The sequence below is a fragment of the Neoarius graeffei genome, chromosome 11 (genome assembly GCF_027579695.1).
Source record: "Neoarius graeffei isolate fNeoGra1 chromosome 11, fNeoGra1.pri, whole genome shotgun sequence".
NCBI classification, from domain to species: domain Eukaryota; kingdom Metazoa; phylum Chordata; class Actinopteri; order Siluriformes; family Ariidae; genus Neoarius; species Neoarius graeffei.
The window spans coordinates 11,205,801-11,225,158 of record NC_083579.1 but is presented as its reverse complement, the minus strand read 5'-3'; the positions used below and the strand labels follow the sequence as shown (position 1 = coordinate 11,225,158).

The 19,358-nt window shown below is 41.2% G+C and overlaps 1 protein-coding gene across 1 annotated transcript in view; it reads right to left on the bottom strand.

Annotated features, from left to right (window-relative positions):
* Positions 1–1,115: 1,115 nt before the first annotated feature.
* entpd6 (ectonucleoside triphosphate diphosphohydrolase 6) overlaps positions 1,116–19,358 on the bottom strand; it is a 55,150-nt gene continuing 36,907 nt past the window's right edge. The window contains exons 6-14 of the mRNA XM_060933409.1: positions 16,078–16,113; positions 13,411–13,499; positions 12,399–12,478; positions 11,155–11,219; positions 10,581–10,682; positions 8,300–8,440; positions 8,150–8,206; positions 5,349–5,461; positions 1,116–3,786 (exon numbers count right to left, since the gene is read on the bottom strand). Of these exons, the coding sequence (XP_060789392.1) occupies positions 3,703–3,786; positions 5,349–5,461; positions 8,150–8,206; positions 8,300–8,440; positions 10,581–10,682; positions 11,155–11,219; positions 12,399–12,478; positions 13,411–13,499; positions 16,078–16,113 (767 nt within the window). The 3' untranslated portion in view covers positions 1,116–3,702. The remainder of the gene's footprint in view (positions 3,787–5,348; positions 5,462–8,149; positions 8,207–8,299; positions 8,441–10,580; positions 10,683–11,154; positions 11,220–12,398; positions 12,479–13,410; positions 13,500–16,077; positions 16,114–19,358) is intronic.

Below are 19,358 nucleotides of genomic sequence, written 5' to 3'. Positions count from 1 at the left end.
TTTAAGATCATCCACTAACTCTGCCCGTGTTGTATTAGGTCTATTTCTCACCGTTCTCATGATCCTGGAAACCCCACAAGGTGAGATCTTGTTTGGAGCCCCAGACCTTGGTCGATTGATCATGTTGAGTCTTGTACTCGCGCACAATTGCACCAATAGTTGTCACCTTAACACCCAGCTTCTTGCTAATGGTTTTGTAGCCCATACCGGTCTTGTGCAGGTCTACAATCTTCTCCCTTAAATCCACAGAAAGCTCTTTAGTCTTTCCCATGTTGGAGAGTTTGGAGTCTGACAAACTGATTGATTCTGTGGCCAGGTGGCTTTTATACAAGTCTTTAGTGATATCAGGTGTCTTCAATTTAGGTAACAAGGTAATTTGGAGAGTCTAACTTGTCTGTATTAACAAGAACTCTTGATGGTTACTAGGGGATCAAATACTATTTCTCAATAAAATACAAATTAATATAGATATTTAAAAGTTATTTTCTGGATTTTCTTTTTGATATTCTGTCTCCACGTTAGAATACACCTACCATTAAAATTACAGACTGATCAAGTCTTTCTTAGTGGGTAAATCAGCAAGGGATCAAATACTTGTTTTCCCCACTGTACTCTCCTCAGGGTATGGGGTATTTTGGTTACCAATTTTTAGTGTCTTGTTCAAAATGGTAAAGCACTTGTTCATGAATCGTCTTAGAAGCATTATTTAGTACTAATGACCATGTTTTGTTTAAGTGTAGTGCAAGGACTCAAATTAAAGTGAATGGCAAGAGTTGAGATACCTGCTTTTCAATATATTTGCCAAAAAGCTTAAACACTTCGTTTCTTTCAAAAGGACCAAACAAAATCTGCGATAAAAGGTCAGTTTTCTTAAAATAAACTCTACTTGATATCAAATTAGTAGCCTTGGCAAACCACAAGGTGAATTTTGTTTATCATTTTATCTGCTGATTAGCTACAAAATTTTACTATTTGCTATTTAATTATTATTTCATTCTTACAACACGATGAAAGTGGCTACTGCCTCACTTTGCTTCTGAAGCAGTAACCAAAGTTAAATTTAAAAGTTTCCACATGGTTTACAATTAACTCAAGTTAAAAAAAAAGTACGGATGTAGTAGAACTTTCAGCTTTATATTCCCCCCCCCCCAAAAAAAAAAAAAAAACCCAGAGTACATTATGGCAAGCTTCATCATGATACAAATGCAAAGCAGCTCATTTCACCAGTCAACACATTTCATACTTGATTTAAACAAGAACATTCAATATAGAAGAGGTATTTCATTTCACATTCCATAGAAAAATCAATATTAAATACAATCAAGATGCAGACCAACTTTTCCCAGAGCGCAAAGTACCAGTAATGCAAATACAACTGAGTGACATTTCTGTAGTAGTCCCAGGGCTTGTGTGTGTACCAGCCATATATTTATTAGCTTCCTTGAATCAAAATGTCACTCTTCTCCCCCCTAGCCTGACGGGCATTTTAATCCTACTTAGTGCAGTAACTATACTTGGACACACACTAAAGATCTGTCTGAGAGCTGGTCCAAGATATGATCAGATAACCAGCACAGTCTTCTGTATTTATCAAGAAGTATACGTCTGGGTCATGTCTCATCTCATTATCTCTAGCCGCTTTATCCTTCTACAGGGTCGCAGGCAAGCTAGAGCCTATCCCAGCTGACTATGGGCGAAAGGCGGGGTACACCCTGGACAAGTCGCCAGGTCATCACAGGGCTGACACATAGGCCAAGTTTACATTAGACCGTATCTGTCTCATTTTCTTTGCGGATGCACTGTCCGTTTACATTAAAACGCCGGGAAACGGGAATCCGCCAGCGTCCACGTATTCAATCCAGGTCGTGTCTGGTCCGGTGCTGTGTAAACATTGAGAATACGCGGCTACGCTGTGCTGAGCTCTAGCTGGTGTCGTCATTGGACAACATCACTGTGACATCCACCTTCCTGATTCGCTGGCGTTGGTCATGTGACGCGACTGCTGAAAAACAGCGCGGACTTCCGCCTTGTATCACCTTTCATTAAAGAGTATAAAAGTATGAAAATACTGCAAATACTGATGCAAATACTGCCCATTGTGTAGTTATGATTGTCTTTAGGCTTGCCATCCTTCCACTTGCAAGTGGTAAGTGATATGCGCTGGGATCACACACACAGCGGCTCAGTCCCGAATCACTGCTCGTGCGCTATACTCGCGCGCTCTGTGAGCTGCGCAGGGCCGGAGTGCGCACCCTCCAGAGGGCACTCACTGTTCAGGGCGGAGTGATTTGGAGCGCAGGATGCCTGCGGAGCCGAGCGTATCCGTGTATTGGCGTTGCTGTGTGCACGCTAATCGTTTTAAAAACGTTAATCTGATGATCCGCTGATACGGTCTAATGTAAACCCCACCTCAGACAGACAACCATTCGCACTCACATTCACACCTACGGTCAATTTAGAGTCACCAGTTAACCTAACCTGCATGTCTTTGGACTGTGGGGGAAACCGGAGCACCCAGAGGAAACCCATGCGGACACGGGGAGAACATGCAAACTCCGCACAAAAAGGCCCTCGCCGGCCACGGGGCTCGAACCCGGACCTTCTTGCTGTGAGGTGACAGCGCTAACCACTACACCACCGTGCCGCTGTCTGGGTCATGTGAAACTGACAAATCAAGCAGATCTTAAATTAAAAAAAAAAAAAAGTCACAGGGCCTAGGTTTGCATTTCTAAGGCAGAGAACTTTTTTTTTTTTTTCTTCCCTTCACCCCATGGATCATTAGGTGTGAACTAGTCTTATTTGATCATGATTAAAAACTAAAAGGGTTGTTCCCCCTTAAATCAAGCCCAGGCTTGACCTGAATGTCAAACCTGGCCCACCCTGTACAGCTTTTTAAAAAGTCACAGTAGGAAGTGATCATAGCCAAAATGTCCATCTACTCCAACTCGAGTTACTTTTTGTTCAAAATGCATTTTTACATCATGATGTAAAACCTGAATTTTTTTTTTTGTGTGTGTAGAAAACTGGGAGCATGTTGGAATTGAAAGCACTGCAGGAAATAAAATCTTAGCAAGTGCCAATATCTTATACCTTCAGATACAGCTAGCATTTCCAATTTATAAAAAAAAAATTAAGCATTTCTCAATAAGGAAAGAGCCAGTATGCAATATGCCAGTAGAATAAGGCTGAATGAATAATTTGATAACTATCATTTTTTGCAAAATGACAGGCGTCGGTCACAATTTTGCATGAAAAATTCAAACATCAGCAGAATCATGGCTCAGAGTTGCAAACTTGTCCAAAAAAAAAAAAATTTCTCCTGCTTGTCCACTTGCCTGTATGATTTTTAGAGCATTTCACATGACTTCCTCCAAGCTCAGGACTGAGCCACGAAGCCGTGAGGCGGTCAAACGCCCCCAGGGTACATAAACCGTATCACGAATGAGAAACTATAAAAGGTGAGGTTTGCAGCTGCATTAGTGCAGAGAATAAAGAAGAAACGTCTAAAGACGACAAATTTAGATCCATAGTCCTGTTCCTTAACAGGTTTTTCAGTTTAATCAAGAAAGGAGCTGATCCTAGATCAGTGCACTCTTCAGGTGCTTTAATTCATTCTTGGGTCATTGGGGTCTTTACCTCTTCCGTTGTAAAAGCCTGTGAAGCTGTGTTAATTTTTTTTTTTTTGGACTCAAATGGATCAGGTTAATGTCTGTGGAGAGATTCCATGTAATAGAACGTGGCTCCTAAAGCCCAGCTCGTCTCGACGTCATGGATTTTTCTGGCCAGCTGAAAAGTCACACATACAAAAGTTAGTGTGTAGATGAATGGCAAAGAATGAGGATCATTTAAAAAAAAAGTAATGAAATGGAGAACAGTTTCAATATAACCCCAATTCCCAAAAAAGTTGACACTGGGTAAAACAAGAATAAAAACAGAATGAAGATTTGCAACCCTATATTTCATCGAAAATGGTACAAAGACAACATCTCAAATGTTGAAACAGATTTTATTGTATTTTGAATTTGATGTCAGCAACGTGTTTCAGAAAAGTTGGTACAGGACCAACAAAAGACTAAAGTTTGTGTAATGCTTTTAAAAAACAAACATGATTGGGTATAAAAAAAGAGCATCCTGGAGAGGCGGAGTCTCTCAAGTAAAGATGGGGTGGGGTTCACCACTGTGAAAGACTGCGTGGGCAAAAAGTGCAACAACTTAAGAATAACATTCCTCAATGTAAAACTGCAAAGAATTTATGGAACACAATCGTCCATGGTCCATAAGATCATTTAAAAGATTCAGAGAATCTGGAGAAATCTCTGTGTGCAAGAGACAAGGCTGAAAACTGACACTGGATGCCTGTGATCTTCAGGCCCTCAGGAGACACGGCATTAAAAGCAGACACATGTCTGTAGTGGAAATCACTGTATGGGCTCAGGAACACTTCAGAAAACCATCGTCTGTGAAAACACTTCATTACTGCATCCACAAATGCAAGTTAAAACCAGATATAAACAATATCCAGAAACAACACCACCTCTGGGCCAGAGCTCTTTTAGGATGGACAGAGGTGAAGTGGAAAACTGTCCCGAGGTCTGACGAATCAAAAGTAGAAATTCTTTTTAGAAGTCATGGACACCACGTCCTCCAGGCTAAAGAGGAGAGGGACCATATCAGCTTATTGGTGCACAGTTCAAAAGCCAGCATCTGTGATGGTATGAGGGTGCGTTAGTGCACATGACATGGGGAGCTTGTACATCTGGGAAGGCATCATTAATGCTGAATGATATCTACACGTTTCAGAGCAATATGCTGCTATTCAGGGAAGGCCTTCCTTCTTTCAGCAAGACAATGCCAAATCACTTTCTGCACGTATTAAAACTGCATGGCTCTGTAGTAAGAGTCTGGGTGCTAAACTGGCCTGCCTGCAGTCCAGACCTGTCTCCCATTTAAAACATTTGGCACATTATGAAGCGCAAAATACAACAAAGGAGACCCTGAACTGTTGAGCAACTGAAATTGTCCTGTATATCAGGCAAGAATGGGACAACATTTCTCTTTCAAAGCTACAGCAATTGGTTTCCGCCGTTCCTAAACTTTTCCAGAGAGTGGTGTTAAAAGTAGAGGTGATGCAACACCGTGGTAAACATGCCCCTGTCCAAACTTTTTTTGAAACGCGTCGCCGACGTCAAATTCTGATGAGCATATGTTGTCTTTGTACTATTTTCAATGAAATTTAGGATTTCCATGATTTGCAAATTATCGCATTATTTACAGTTTACACAGCGTCCCAACCTTTTTGGAATCGGGGTTGTACATTAACACACACACTCTGTGTGTGGTGTGTGTACCTTCAGCTCCTTGTCCAGAGGAAAGCCAAGCTCCTGCAGCAGCACTGAGATGTAAATGAGGTCCAGACAGAGGAAAGGGTTTTCTCCTGCACCAGCTTCCATGTTCTTACACGCTGCATACAGAACACCAACACACTTGACCTTCTAACTTTCACACTTGCTCAACGTTTCCTCCTTTGTGTTCAATCGCCAGTCACTTTGGACAAAAATCTCCATTAACTGAATTAAATATAATTTAATAACTACTTTACACACTCAAGTTTCCAGACAGCTGGAGTTTGTTTTATTACAACTTTAAAAAAATAAAATAAAGTAAATGACAATTAGGGGAAAAATTACAGTATAGTTAAACCCACAGGCGTAACTTTAATAAGGACAGGTGGGGACATGTCCCCACCAACTTTGACAGGGCAGGGGACAGTCCCCACCAACATTTCACGGCTTTTCCGAACGTTTAGAGACACGCGCGACTGTTTTCCCCCGTTTTATCCCATGAATGACAAGCCCCGCTGTTGCCGCCGCTTAGCTGCTGTTTTGAGAGCTGTAACCTGATTGGCGGCAGCTCTCTGCTATGTGTGTAGCAACCAACGACTCATTGGTAGCAACGTCTAGAACTATTGGTATTCTAGTTCTACATAACGCGTGTGGTGTTGAATGGTGATGGCAGGTTAGCGGTGGTGTCATGTCGGAAAAAACGCCAGTTGATATCCGGAGATTTTTCCGAAAACAATCAAATGTAAGTAATGATGTCATATTGCCTCGTTATAACGTAATATTATAGCATTTCACTGACTTTAGTTCTCCTTTCTTATTGCTAGGTGTAATCCTGGTTTAGTCCAGGTATAATCTAGTTTATTATTATATTAATTCTAGTTTAGTTTGCTCTTGTTTGTGGTTTAGCCTTGGTTTAGTCCTGATGTGATCCGTGTTTGCCCTGGCTGAAACATTGAAGTTCTGGTTTAGACCTGGCTCGTGTATAGTCCTGGTTTAGTTTTGAGTAGTCCTGTTTGTGCTATCCCTTACCCCTTAGTTTGTATCTGTTTTGACTGAGCATTGTTGGTGGCCCTATTGTTTTTTTGTGACACTAGAATCAACAATAAAAAGATGGCAATGAATATTTTAAGATGATACTGTTTATTGTGTATTTTTTCATATAGCGGTTGTACTGCAGGACACAAGTCCTTCCACAGAATCTAGTAATAATGTGTATATAGTTCATATGTAAAGTATGTTCAATCAACCAGTGTGCAAGAGAGTATTTGGTAGGTGTATTTTACCACCTTTTACCCATCAGAGTGCATCAGACTACTTTATGTGTGAAGATTCACAAAATTTTCTGGGGCAGGATCCCCCCCAGTTCTACATTTGTTTGGTCCATCATGTTTCCAGCCTTTCACTGCATACCCATTGACAGCCTGCCCTGAAATGGTTTTCATAAAAGTAGTGAGGCCATAGTACGCATCTCAAAATGCATCAAAATTAAGCCTTAAAACGGGATCTTTCTAAATTTTCTCCAGGGGGACCATGCCCCCTGACCCCCCTTGAAGGGAAATATTCCCACCAACTTTGAACACAAAGCTACGCCCTTGGTTAAACCAGTAAATCCTTCAGATAAAACTCACCTGGAAGTAACACGTGTTTCACAACATAAGAGCCAATCAAGTTCCAGTATCCAAATGCATGCCACACAGGACCAGTTTACTGCTTACTGGGGTTTGTTCTAAGCGCCTTTTTTTTTTTTTTAAATAAAATCTGGGATTTTGTGCATATTATGAAATCAGGCTAAGGCCACACCAATTTAATGAGTTGGTTCTCGGATTTTTTCAGGAAAAATATGAAGCAAGCGCGTGAAAAAGAAAAAAAAAATGCTCTGATGGTAAAAATTAGCGGTGGAAATGGAGGGCTTTCATAATAGAGAAACAAAACAAAGACAATACATTATTGTTACACATTTTCTTATGGCTCTTAATAGCTTATTTCCACCCATATGCATTAAGGGCTAGCTCTGGCTGCACGTCTTTTATCAGGCAAACCAGTAAACACAGAGGCTAAATAAACGATTGAATTACAGTCAATTGAACATCTACAATGCACAGAAAAAAAGATTTGACCAGTAGGCGGCTACTTCTGATGGCTAAATACTTGGAATGATTTTTTTGTTTGCCCATCGATCAATGAAATATATAAATCAAACCCACCTCCACAACGTTGTAGTCCAAGTTGGTACATCGCAAGGTAACAAGCTCACGGCATCTTGAGTAAAACTGCAAAGTTTCCCCCTCTTGAATTTCGACACACCTGTCAAAGATTTTACGCTTCTGTTCGCCGAATATCCTAACAATCACAAACAGGCTTTGCAGGATTCCCCTCCACAGGCATGTTTCTTCCACAAGTCTTTATCTAAAGTGAAAGGGGCGATTTGATTGGTTTTCGATGTCACATGACCTCAACCTGCAGTCGATTTCGATTTTTTTTTCCCCCTTCATTCTGCATTTTCTTCAAGCGGCGATTCTGAGAACCAACTAATCGAACTGGTGTGGCCTAAGAAAATATTTAAAATATTTTTCCCTTTTTGAGTGCCACAGAACGCCAGCTTTAATCTATAACTGGACAGTCTGTATAGGAATCAGTTCTTTCTAATATCTTGCAGACTGAAACGAATGCCTGTTGTGAGGCAACATTAACACGTTCCCGAATCAAAAATCTCGTACATGAATTATTGACACCTTGGCACATCACTATTCAATAACTAAACAGCCATCTGTTCAATTACACACAATCCTATAAACGGTTCACTTTACCTGTTTTGGCACCATCTACGTAGTTTCTTAGTCGGAGGGAGCCTCCCGTCTTCTCCTCTGAGTCAGAGAGAACAATGCAGTGTTTATGACGACACAGAGAGCGAGACAGGTGCGAATAAAGTCAGCCAGTGGAAGATGTACAGTGCCTACCGATAAGGCCCAGGTCCACAGCACGGTCATAGTAATAGGAGAACGCATAGAACTCCATGTGCTTCACCTCTTCTGCTTTCTGCACTCGTTTGTAGATCATCTTCTCCACTTTACTCAAGCAGGACTCGTAGATGGGCTCTCCTGAAACACAAATAAACAACTGGATCACAAATCATGATCACTTTTAAAAACAAAACAAAACAGGACTAGTCTAAGCAACTGCTCTGTACCCTTTACATGAGGGCATTTTATTATTAACCTATATTCATCCATCCCTCGTGTAATGCAGGAATACACTCATGATGGGACGCTAGCGCAGGGCATCGTGTGTGTACACACACACGGGTGTTATTTTGAAGTGTAAATAAATACAACCCCGATTTCAAAAAAGTTGGGGCAAAGTACAAATTGTAAATAAAAATGGAATGCAATAATTTACAAATCTCAAAAACTGATATTGTATTCACAATAGAACATAGACAACATATCAAATGTCAAAAGTGAGACATCTTGAAATTTCATGCCAAATATTGGCTCATTTGAAATTTCATGACAGCAACACATCTCAAAAAAGTTGGGACAGGGGCAATAAGAGGCTGGAAAAGTTAAAGGTACAAAAAAGGAACAGCTGGAGGACCAAATTGCAACTCATTAGGTCAATTGGCAAAAGGTCATTAACATGACTGGGTATAAAAAGAGCATCTTGGAGTGGCAGCGGCTCTCAGAAGTAAAGATGGGAAGAGGATCACCAATCCCCCTAATTCTGCACCGACAAATAGTGGAGCAATATCAGAAAGGAGTTCGACAGTGTAAAATTGCAAAGAGTTTGAACATATCATCATCTACAGCGCATAATATCATCAAAAGATTCAGAGAATCTGGAAGAATCTCTGTGCGTAAGGGTCAAGGCCGGAAAACCATACTGGGTGCCCGTGATCTTCGGGCCCTTAGACGGCACTGCATCACATACAGGCATGCTTCTGTATTGGAAATCACAAAATGGGCTCAGGAATATTTCCAGAGAACATTATCTGTGAACACAATTCACCGTGCCATCCGCCGTTGCCAGCTAAAACTCTATAGTTCAAAGAAGAAGCCGTATCTAAACATGATCCAGAAGCGCAGACGTCTTCTCTGGGCCAAGGCTCATTTAAAATAGACTGTGGCAAAGTGGAAAACTGTTCTGTGGTCAGACGAATCAAAATGTGAAGTTCTTTATGGAAATCAGGGACGCCGTGTCATTCAGACTAAAGAGGAGAAGGACGACCCAAGTTGTTATCAGCGCTCAGTTCAGAAGCCTGCATCTCTGATGGTATGGGGTTGCATTAGTGCGTGTGGCATGGGCAGCTTACACATCTGGAAAGACCCCATCAATACTGAAAGGTATATCCAGGTTCTAGAGCAACATATGCTCCCATCCAGACGACGTCTCTTTCAGGGAAGACCTTGCATTTTCCAACATGACAATGCCAAACCACATACTGCATCAATTACAGCATCATGGCTGCGTAGAAGAAGGGTCCGGGTACTGAACTGGCCAGCCTGCAGTCCAGATCTTTCACCCATAGAAAACATTTGGCGCATCGTAAAACGGAAGATACGACAAAAAAGACCTAAGACAGTTGAGCAACTAGAATCCTACATTAGACAAGAATGGGTTAACATTCCTATCCCTAAACTTGAGCAACTTGTCTCCTCAGTCCCCAGACGTTTACAGACTGTTGTAAAGAGAAAAGGGGATGTCTCACAGTGGGAAACATGGCCTTGTCCCAACTTTTTTGAGATGTGTTGTTGTCATGAAATTTAAAATCACCTAATTTTTCCTCTTTAAATGATACATTTTCTCAGTTTAAACATTTGATATGTCATCTATATTCTATTCTGAATAAAATATGGAATTTTAAAACTTCCACATCATTGCATTCCGTTTTTATTTACAATTTGTACTTTGTCCCAACTTTTTTGGAATCGGGGTTGTATAAAGAGTCAAGGATATTCTCAATTGGGACTCCATCAGGAGAGAGGGGAAGAGAAAAGGGAAGGAAGGGGACAGAAAGGAAGGAAGGGAGGGAGGAAAGAGGGGGAAGAAAAGGGGGGAAGAGAGAAAGAAATGGGAGGGAGAGGGAAGGAGAAGAAAGGGAAGGAGGAAAAAAGGAGGGGGAAAGAGAAAAAGAAACTGGATGGAAAGAGAAAAAGGGAGAGAGGAGGGAGAAAGAAAAGGGGGGAGTGAAGAGAGAGGAGAGGGAGAGAAACTGGAGGAGAGTGAGCCACTCTGGAATACCTGCTTTCTGGCCCTTTAGGGTGTAGGTGACCTCTGCATGTTCCCACGCTCCGGTGTAGTCTGGAGCCAGACACGGACTCACCAGCTCCTGACTGCCCCCTACTGGAGGAAGCAACAACACCCCTTGTACACTGTTCACACTTTCTTAGAACTCAAATCTGAATTCAAGGTCATTGTAAGTCAGACTCTCAGATACGTGCTCTTCTAACATCCAACAGGGGTAAACGTCTACCATCCTGTGGACAATGTCCTTTACAAATACAAAACCCATAACACCATTCACACACACACACACACACACACACACACACACACGAGTTAAGGACTGAAAGCACACTGATAGAACCCGGATGGCGTTACATAAATAAAGAAATCTGATTAAAATGTAAAGTGTATAAAACGCTAATCCCAGCGGTGAACTGCAGCGTCGCTTTGAGCCTGCGCTCGTGCTAAATCGGTGCAACAGCTGGCCTCCAAGAAATTAATCTTCAGTGTGAAGAGATTAGATAATGGCTTATTTATTGAACGAGGTCTTTAAATGCCAAAGATAAGTAGAGATTGAAAGAACACATACCAGGCTGTCCTTCAACCCCTCCCAACACGGCCAGTCTGGCGGACATCAAACCAAGTCCCAGGTAACTGAACACACAGAGAGAGAGAGAGAGAGAGAGACACAGAGACAGCAGGAGCAAAGATCACATCAAGTGTTTTCATTTCGTCACTAAACTGTAATCAGGAACGAACTTCCCAAAAGGATCAGCAGTCCATCATAAATACATTAGATATTCTCTTTGCAATAACATACAGTACAATGTTAAACATTATTTTGTACATCAGATTGATGCTAGTCAACAATCAAGCGTCCCAGTCCACTGGGTTAATTGGAGCGCATCAATTAAACCAGTAATCTATGGTTTAGCTTGGAGTCTAAATTAAAGGGCTTGAGTGCTTACGCTCCAGTGTCAGACGTGTTGTATACCAGCAGATCATTGCTGTCTCTCGTTTCCTAAATATCTATCCATCTTACTCGAACAAGTGTAAGAGATTAAGACTGTAAAACTGAAATGTTTAACGAAATCGAGTCGTACACAAGTCGCATAGCACCCAGTTGGCTATAAGCTGTGCACGAGTGGAATGATTGTGGTTATAATAAAACATTCACTTGATTTTGAGAAACGGAGCATTTTATTTTTTTCAAATTCGATAATTTTTTTTTTTTATACAAAACATCCGACGAAACCATTTCCGTTTAGGCGGACTTCTTAACCTATTGATGGCTGCACGGATTGACTTTAGTGTTTTGTTTTTGTAGAAAGTGCCGTCTCGTTGTCCTGCCGAGGTATAGAACCGCTTTAGACGTTTATTTAATTCTTCCTTGGACATTTCAGTTCTGTAATTTTTCAAACTTCTTTAAGCTTTTGAACCAGTCTTTTTATAAAAAAAAAAAAAAAAAAGATGAAGAATGCAAACAAACCAGAGAAATTTGTGAAAAAAAATGCAATAATTATAACTAAGACACGTTCTTACCATCAAAATACTTTTCCATATTTTGTTTTAAAGTAGTTTTTATTTCGCCCTCGGTTGCTTCAGCAACACGCGCCGCCATTTTGTTTTTCCTCTACTCACGGTATATGAGCTGATATCCTAGTAGTAGAGTAGCCAATCAGACCGTGCGATTGCTCATATCCAGTGAATGTGGATGGAAAATTAAAATATTACTATGCAACGCTACACCAGTCGTACTAAATAAGAATACAAAATTAGCAACGCTATCTTGCTGCTCTCCACAACAGCAGCTCCAGGCCCCGCCCACTTTACCTGTGTGAATAGAGGGTGCGGCTAGCGTTGAACATCTGAAACGACGTTACGTAATCGACTGGGGAGGTCTGGATGGTTTTCTGTGAGGAATCGTGACAAGACACAGGAAAGATTTATCATCAAATAAGAAAAGACATTTTTAGATTAGATAAAACTTTAATGATCCCTTTGGGTGGGTTCCCTCAGGGAAATTAAGATTCCAGCAGCATCATTACAGATAAACAGAGAAAAAAAAAAAGAATTTATTTTAATTTATCTAGAAGTTAAGTATTTACATATATAAAAAGAATAAGATATGGGGAAGAGAGGAGGGGGGCGGCGGCAGAGGAGATATTGCGCATTATATATTTAATCCCAGTTACAAGAGATGATGGAGAATACACGGCAAAGACAATAGAACAACAGAAGAGTGATAAAACCGAATTAAAAGGGAAACAACTACACAAACGGATAAAAATATACAGTACTGTGTTAAAGCTCTCCGTATATGTAAAGAAATACTGTAGAGTAAAGTTTGGACTAAAAAGCTGCTAAAGACTTGTGTACAGTGCTGTAGATGAAACTGTGGAGCTCTTCAGTACAAGCTACACACGTAATGCAAGGTGTATGTGAACTGAGCTTCCGTTGTGTCTCGATGCTGTTTCCAAGTTGATTCTTACGGATATGAGGGGGGAAAAAAAAATGCCGTTTAATAAGCATTAAAATCACAAATGAGAGAAAAAAAAATCTGACTGGAAACACGCACAATTTATAAGCCACAAAACCAATTTCACTCAAAGCTGTTACACGGCTGAGCTGAGACTCCTCTAATGATGGGATAAATTAGTCCTCAATCCCCCTATACATGCTGTGACCCAGTAAAAAGAGGGAGACAAGAAACTGTCGGCCTGTCTCTGGGATTAGCAGGGCATTAGCAGATTACAGCAGAAGACAGGAGGTTGTCCTGATAGTTTGTGAAGTGAGACACGGATTCATTATGAGGCATTACACTGTGTCCGAGTGAGTGTCTGACCTCATCCTGTGGTGAGAAAGTGATCTGGGTTGAGCCACCTCCCAGATCCAGCATGCCCACTGTAGGAACGTTAGACCCATGAAGACCACCTGAGAGAGAGAGAGAGAGAGACAGACAGAGAGAGCAACAGACACAAAGAAAAAGAGCACGACACACACAGCAAGCGCGAGAGAAAGACACGCATGCAGAGCGCAAGAGAGACAGAGACACACAGAGCCAGCGAGAGGCAGACAGACACGCACACAGAGAGGGAGAGGAAGAGAGATTCACACAGAGGGAGACACGCACACCGAGAGAGAGAGAGAAAAAAAATTCACACCGAGAGAAGGAGAGAAGGGGGGGACAAATGAGAAAGAGAGAAGGAAAGGTCCAGTCAAAAAGGAAATAAGAATGAAAGGTTGAGAGAATGGAAAAAGGATTTTTTTTAAAGGAAAGAATTTACAAAAGAAAAGTAAAGCAAAGAAAATGGAGAAAAGGAAATTAAAGAATGGATGGAAAAAAGCAAGGAATCATTTTTCAGAAATTCAAACATTGTCTGCTTTTAAGAACATTTGAGGTGCAGCACATTACAGGTCTGCGCGGGTTGGATTTTTCAGTCCTGCTCCCGCCCGCGCCCACATTGTGCAGTCCCACTCCCGCCCACAAAGAATTATGATTTTCAGTCCCACTCCCGCCCGTGCCCACAAAGAATTATGATTTTCAGTCCCGCTCCCACCCGCGCCTGCCATATTTTGTCCCGCTCCCGCCCGCAAATCCCGCATGATTCAGACGTTCGTGTTATTTCTCAGGAAAGTTCTTGTCTTGACACAGCGTGATGGTGCCCCGCCCCCTTACTTTGAGTGGATTTGAGCATAAATATCTACAGCTCACGTTCACGTTTATTATTTATCTTGTTTCTGAATTCAGCATGTAGTGTCTCTAATAATAATAATTAGTGCTGTCAAGCGATTAAAATATTTAATCGCGAATCGCACATTTTTGTCACATGAGAAACCATTGTAATTCTCTGATCAGCATAAAAAAGTGAATGGGCTTGCTTTGTACCAATTTTTTTTTTTATTGCAAAGCAGAGCTAGCAAGTGAGCCATGAGTGAACAACTCTAATCAGAGAGCCAGGTTACACAGTGACTGTAGGCTTGACTCCATGCTATCCCAGAAATCCTTCCTGTAATATGCAAATTTGGCCGCCTCTGATTGGACAGCCAAATTTGCATATTACAGGAAGGATTTCTGGGATAGCATTGAGTCAAGCCTACCGTCACTGTGTAACCTGTCTCTCTGATTAGAGTTGTAGACTATGGTGGGGTTTACATTAGACTGTATCAGCGGATCATCAGATTAATGTTTTTAAAACCATTAGCGTGCACACAGCAATGCGAATACACGATTCGCGTGCACACAGCAACGCCAATACACGGATACGCTCGGCTCCGCAGGCATCCTGTGCTCCAAATCACTCCGCCCTGAACAGCGAGTGCCCTCTGGAGGGTGCGCACTCCGGCCCTGCGCAGCTCACAGAGTGCGCGAGTGAAGCACACGAGCAGTGATTCGGGACTGAGCCGCTGTGTGTGTGATCTCAGTGCATGTCGGGCATGCACGTCACTTACCACTTGCAAGTGGAAGGATGGCAAGCCTAAAGACAATCATAACTACACAATGGGCAGTATTTGCATCAGTATTTGCAGTATTTTGATACTTTTATACTCTTTAATGAAAGGTGATACAAGGCGGAAGTCCGCGCCGTTTTTCAGCAGTCGCGTCACATGACCAACGCCAGCGAATCAGGAAGGTGGATGTCACAGTGACGTTGTCCAATGACGATGCCAGCTAGAGCTCAGCACAGCGTATCCGCGTATTCTCAATGTTTACACAGCACCGGACCAGACACAATCTGGATTGAATACGTGGACCCTGGCGGATTCCCGTTTCCCGGCGTTTTAATGTAAACGGACAGTGCATCCGCGAAGAAAACGAGACAGATACGGTCTAATGTAAACTTGGCCTAACTCAAGCAGTAAATCACTTCACTCATGGTTCTCTTGCTAGCTGGGTGTGAACGGCGAGTCAGAGTGATCAAAGGATTTCCCGTTAGGGTGATCAATGGTAAATTTAAGATGCCATTCCTCACTCAATCTGGCAATCTGACTCTCTCTGCAAATTTAGGCATCTTAAAATGTTTTTATTAATGCCAAATAAAATATCCAGCACAAATTATATAATGATAGACATAAATTAATAATTTATAAATTTTATTTCAAACACATTTTTAGTTAGTGGGACTGCAGCTCATCACTGCTCCTGCCCGCGCCGCATATGTGCACTCCTGCTCCCGCGCGTGCCCCTATATGTGCACTTCCGGTCCCGCCCGCAATGAGCTTTCAAAATTTGTCCCGCGCCGCACTGCTTTGCGGCGGGTCTCGCGGGACTCCCGCGGGAGTGCAGGGCTCTACAGCACATTTTCTCCTCCATCTCTTCACACAGAGATTCTATAAACCTGTAATGATGTGGTTTATAATAAAGTAACCGAGCACAGCCTGTAAACCAACTGCACAGAATCTCCTCGTTACCACACACACAAACAATAATATAAAAAGATTTAATATCCCGTGATCATGTAAATGTGTTAAACGCATATTACACACGGATGATAAAACTGCCGTCTCTCACCTAATAAGAAGTTGACGGTGATCCAAGCGGAGACTCCTGTAGGGAACACACACACACACACACACACACACAGGTCATGTTTATATCACTGTACAGAACAAACAGGGAACTCTTTTTAAACACACACAGCGTTACTCCACAGGGCAAAAGGGTGCGTTTTATTACTATAATATAAACAGTAGCTCAGACAGCTGTTCCAGCTGTAACATGAACAATATCAGGGTGTTCACTGGACCAGGTTACCGTTTCTATAGCAACAGCTCATTCACAGGGAGCTGGACAGCAAACAGTCCACATCATCCAAGATTAATAAACATTTTTTAAAAATGTGCTGTTTAACAAATTAAAGCCTAATCGCTGATGTGATGTTTTGTGATTTTATTTTCTGTAATATTTCCACATTTATGTTTGTGTAACATTGAACAGACGGCATGTTGAGCATCAGCGCTGTGTAACAGTGACTGTGTTTAAAGTTTCTCAGCACAGGAAAGTCTTCAGGACACAGGAGTTTGTGGCTCCTCTGTAAAATGACAAGCTGCATCATTTTTGAGAGACATGCACACAGCACGAGTGAGAGAGACCGAGATGGAGAGAGACAGAAACAGAGAGAGAGCACAAGAGAAAGACCGACAGACACAGAGTGAGAGCGCGAGACCGAAACAGGCAGACAGAGAGCACAAGAGACAGAAACAGACAGTGAGAGAGAGACAGACAGAAACGGGAGCACAAGAGAAAAAAAGAGAAACTGGTACAGCGAGCACAAGAGAGAGCGACAGTGTGTGTGGAGAGAGAGAAAACGCACAAGAGAAAGACAGAGGAGAGAAACAGAGCACGAGAGAGAGAGAAACAGAGATTGAGAGAGAAACAGGTACAGAGAGCACAAGAGAAAGCGACAGTGTGTGAGCGAGAAAGACAGAATGCACAAGAGAAAGAGACAGAAACAAAGACAGCATGCAGAGACCACACGAGAGAGAAACAGACACGCACACAGAGTGCAAGAGAGACAGAGAGAGAAAGAAAAACAGACATGATACACAGAGTGAGCGGGAGAGAAACAGAGAGGGAGAGAAAAAGAGCAAGAGAGAGAGAGATTGAGGGACACACAAACAGAGAAAGAAAAAAAAAAAGTGAGAGAGACCGAGAAACCGGAAATAAGGAAGGCCCGTGTATTGTTGCTGTAACATCAGTAAAAATCAGCACTAACTTGGCTCTTCATTCCAAAACATTTAATCTTATAAGAGCCATTCCACCGAATCGGTGCCATTTCTGTCCCTAGAAAATTATATGTATAAATGCACATAAAATGTACTTTAAAATACATTTCCTTATTACGCAGAATGTCCTGCACATTGATCTGATTTCAAATTTAAGATATATAACTGTAAGGATTAATAAAAACTACCTAAAACACTGAAAAATAGCATGTGTTACCTGTCCCCGCACTCTAACTTTATACTTGACTATGAAATATTATGATTAAAATCCTTCAGAAACAGTATTTCTTTTGCACTGTTGTGCGACTCCATGGTTTAAATTTTTTTTTTCATAAGAAATCCACAATATCTTAGTTAAAATACACATTTTAGTCGTGTCCCTGGGTTTTCACTCAGTCCTGTTACCCAAACATATTACCCCATCTGACAAATTTGGAACATTCTATAAAATCACATGCTCAACAGGAAGTTACATCAGTTGTGTCTTCTGAAGGCCATGGGAAGACCAAAAGTTAGTTCTCTCATTTACTTTTCTGTATATTTGATGATTTTTTTAAACTTTGATAAGGCCCATGTCAACATACTGTCCTGTTACTTAAATTATTTCTTAGATGATATTTGTTTATTTTAAAAATACAGATTTTTGGTAAAATCACTAGAATGTGCCAAGTGTGGTCATGCTATTAGCGATGACGCCATGTGGCTTAATTCCATGTATTAGCGAATCCTAGGCTAAAAACTCAGTCCTGTTACTCATATAGAGTATGCAGCCATCTTTGACTTCCAAACCTTGTAAAAAAAAAATAAATAAATAACATAGCCTGAGGTTGACCAATACACATTTTGAATAGTTAAATCTCATCTCTCATCTCATTATCTCTAGCTGCTTTATCCTTCTACAGGGTCGCAGGCAAGCTGGAGCCTATCCCAGCTGACTACGGGCGAAAGGCGGGGTACACCCTGGACAAGTCGCCAGGTCATCACAGGGCTGACACATAGACACAGACAACCATTCACACTCACATTCACACCTACGGTCAATTTAGAGTCACCAGTTAACCTAACCTGCATGTCTTTGGACTGTGGGGGAAACCGGAGCACCCGGAGGAAACCCACGCGGACACGGGGAGAACATGCAAACTCCACACAGAAAGGCCCTCGCCGGCCCCGGGGCTCGAACCCAGGACCTTCTTGCTGTGAGGCGACAGCGCTAACCACTACACCACCGTGCCGCCGAATAGTTAAATATGTGTGTTATTATAATCAGTGTTGAAAAGATATAACAAATTAAGTTTAATTTGGGAGTGGTACAACAAGCAAATGGCACCCATTCGGTGGAATGTCCCATAAACCATTAAAACAGAGATGCCTACTCCAAATTTTGAATTTCAGTATTCTTGAAAACATTTTTCAGTATTTTGGAATGACTTTCAGTAACATTAATTTATGCGCATTTCCATTATAAAGAGGTGTATATACCAATATGTTTAACATTTAAATTATTAAAAAAAGAACTGTTTTGTGTGAATTGAATAAACAAAACACGAGCAGCCATCTCAATTGAATTTCCACTCAACAAATTTCTAGAGCATACAATATATCACATTTTTATAAATACAATAGTGTTCCCTGTTTGCAGACATTACGGTTGACTACCAATCATTGGTATTGAATGTAACTCCTCAAAAGTATTATATTATATTGCCTGGCAAAATGTTCTACCTGTTAACAGATTCTAATAAAATTAAAAAAAAAAAAAATTCTTATTTCATGCCAAAGAGAGTCCGACATTGTTATCTTAATGTCCCAATATATAAATACTTCAGCATAATGCTTCAGAAGAGACATTGAATAAAATGACATTTATAATTGTATTTAAAACAGTGGAATGGTCAATTTTTTGCCACAATCCCAACAGCACTAATCATAAAATTCTGTTTTTGATCAGACTACATGTACATTTGCACTTGCAACACTGAAAAGACTTTGAATTAAAGAAGTACAGCCAGTGTTTGATATTTCAGTGAATAAAAATCAGACATGTAAAAAGAAACTGAATAAGTTTAA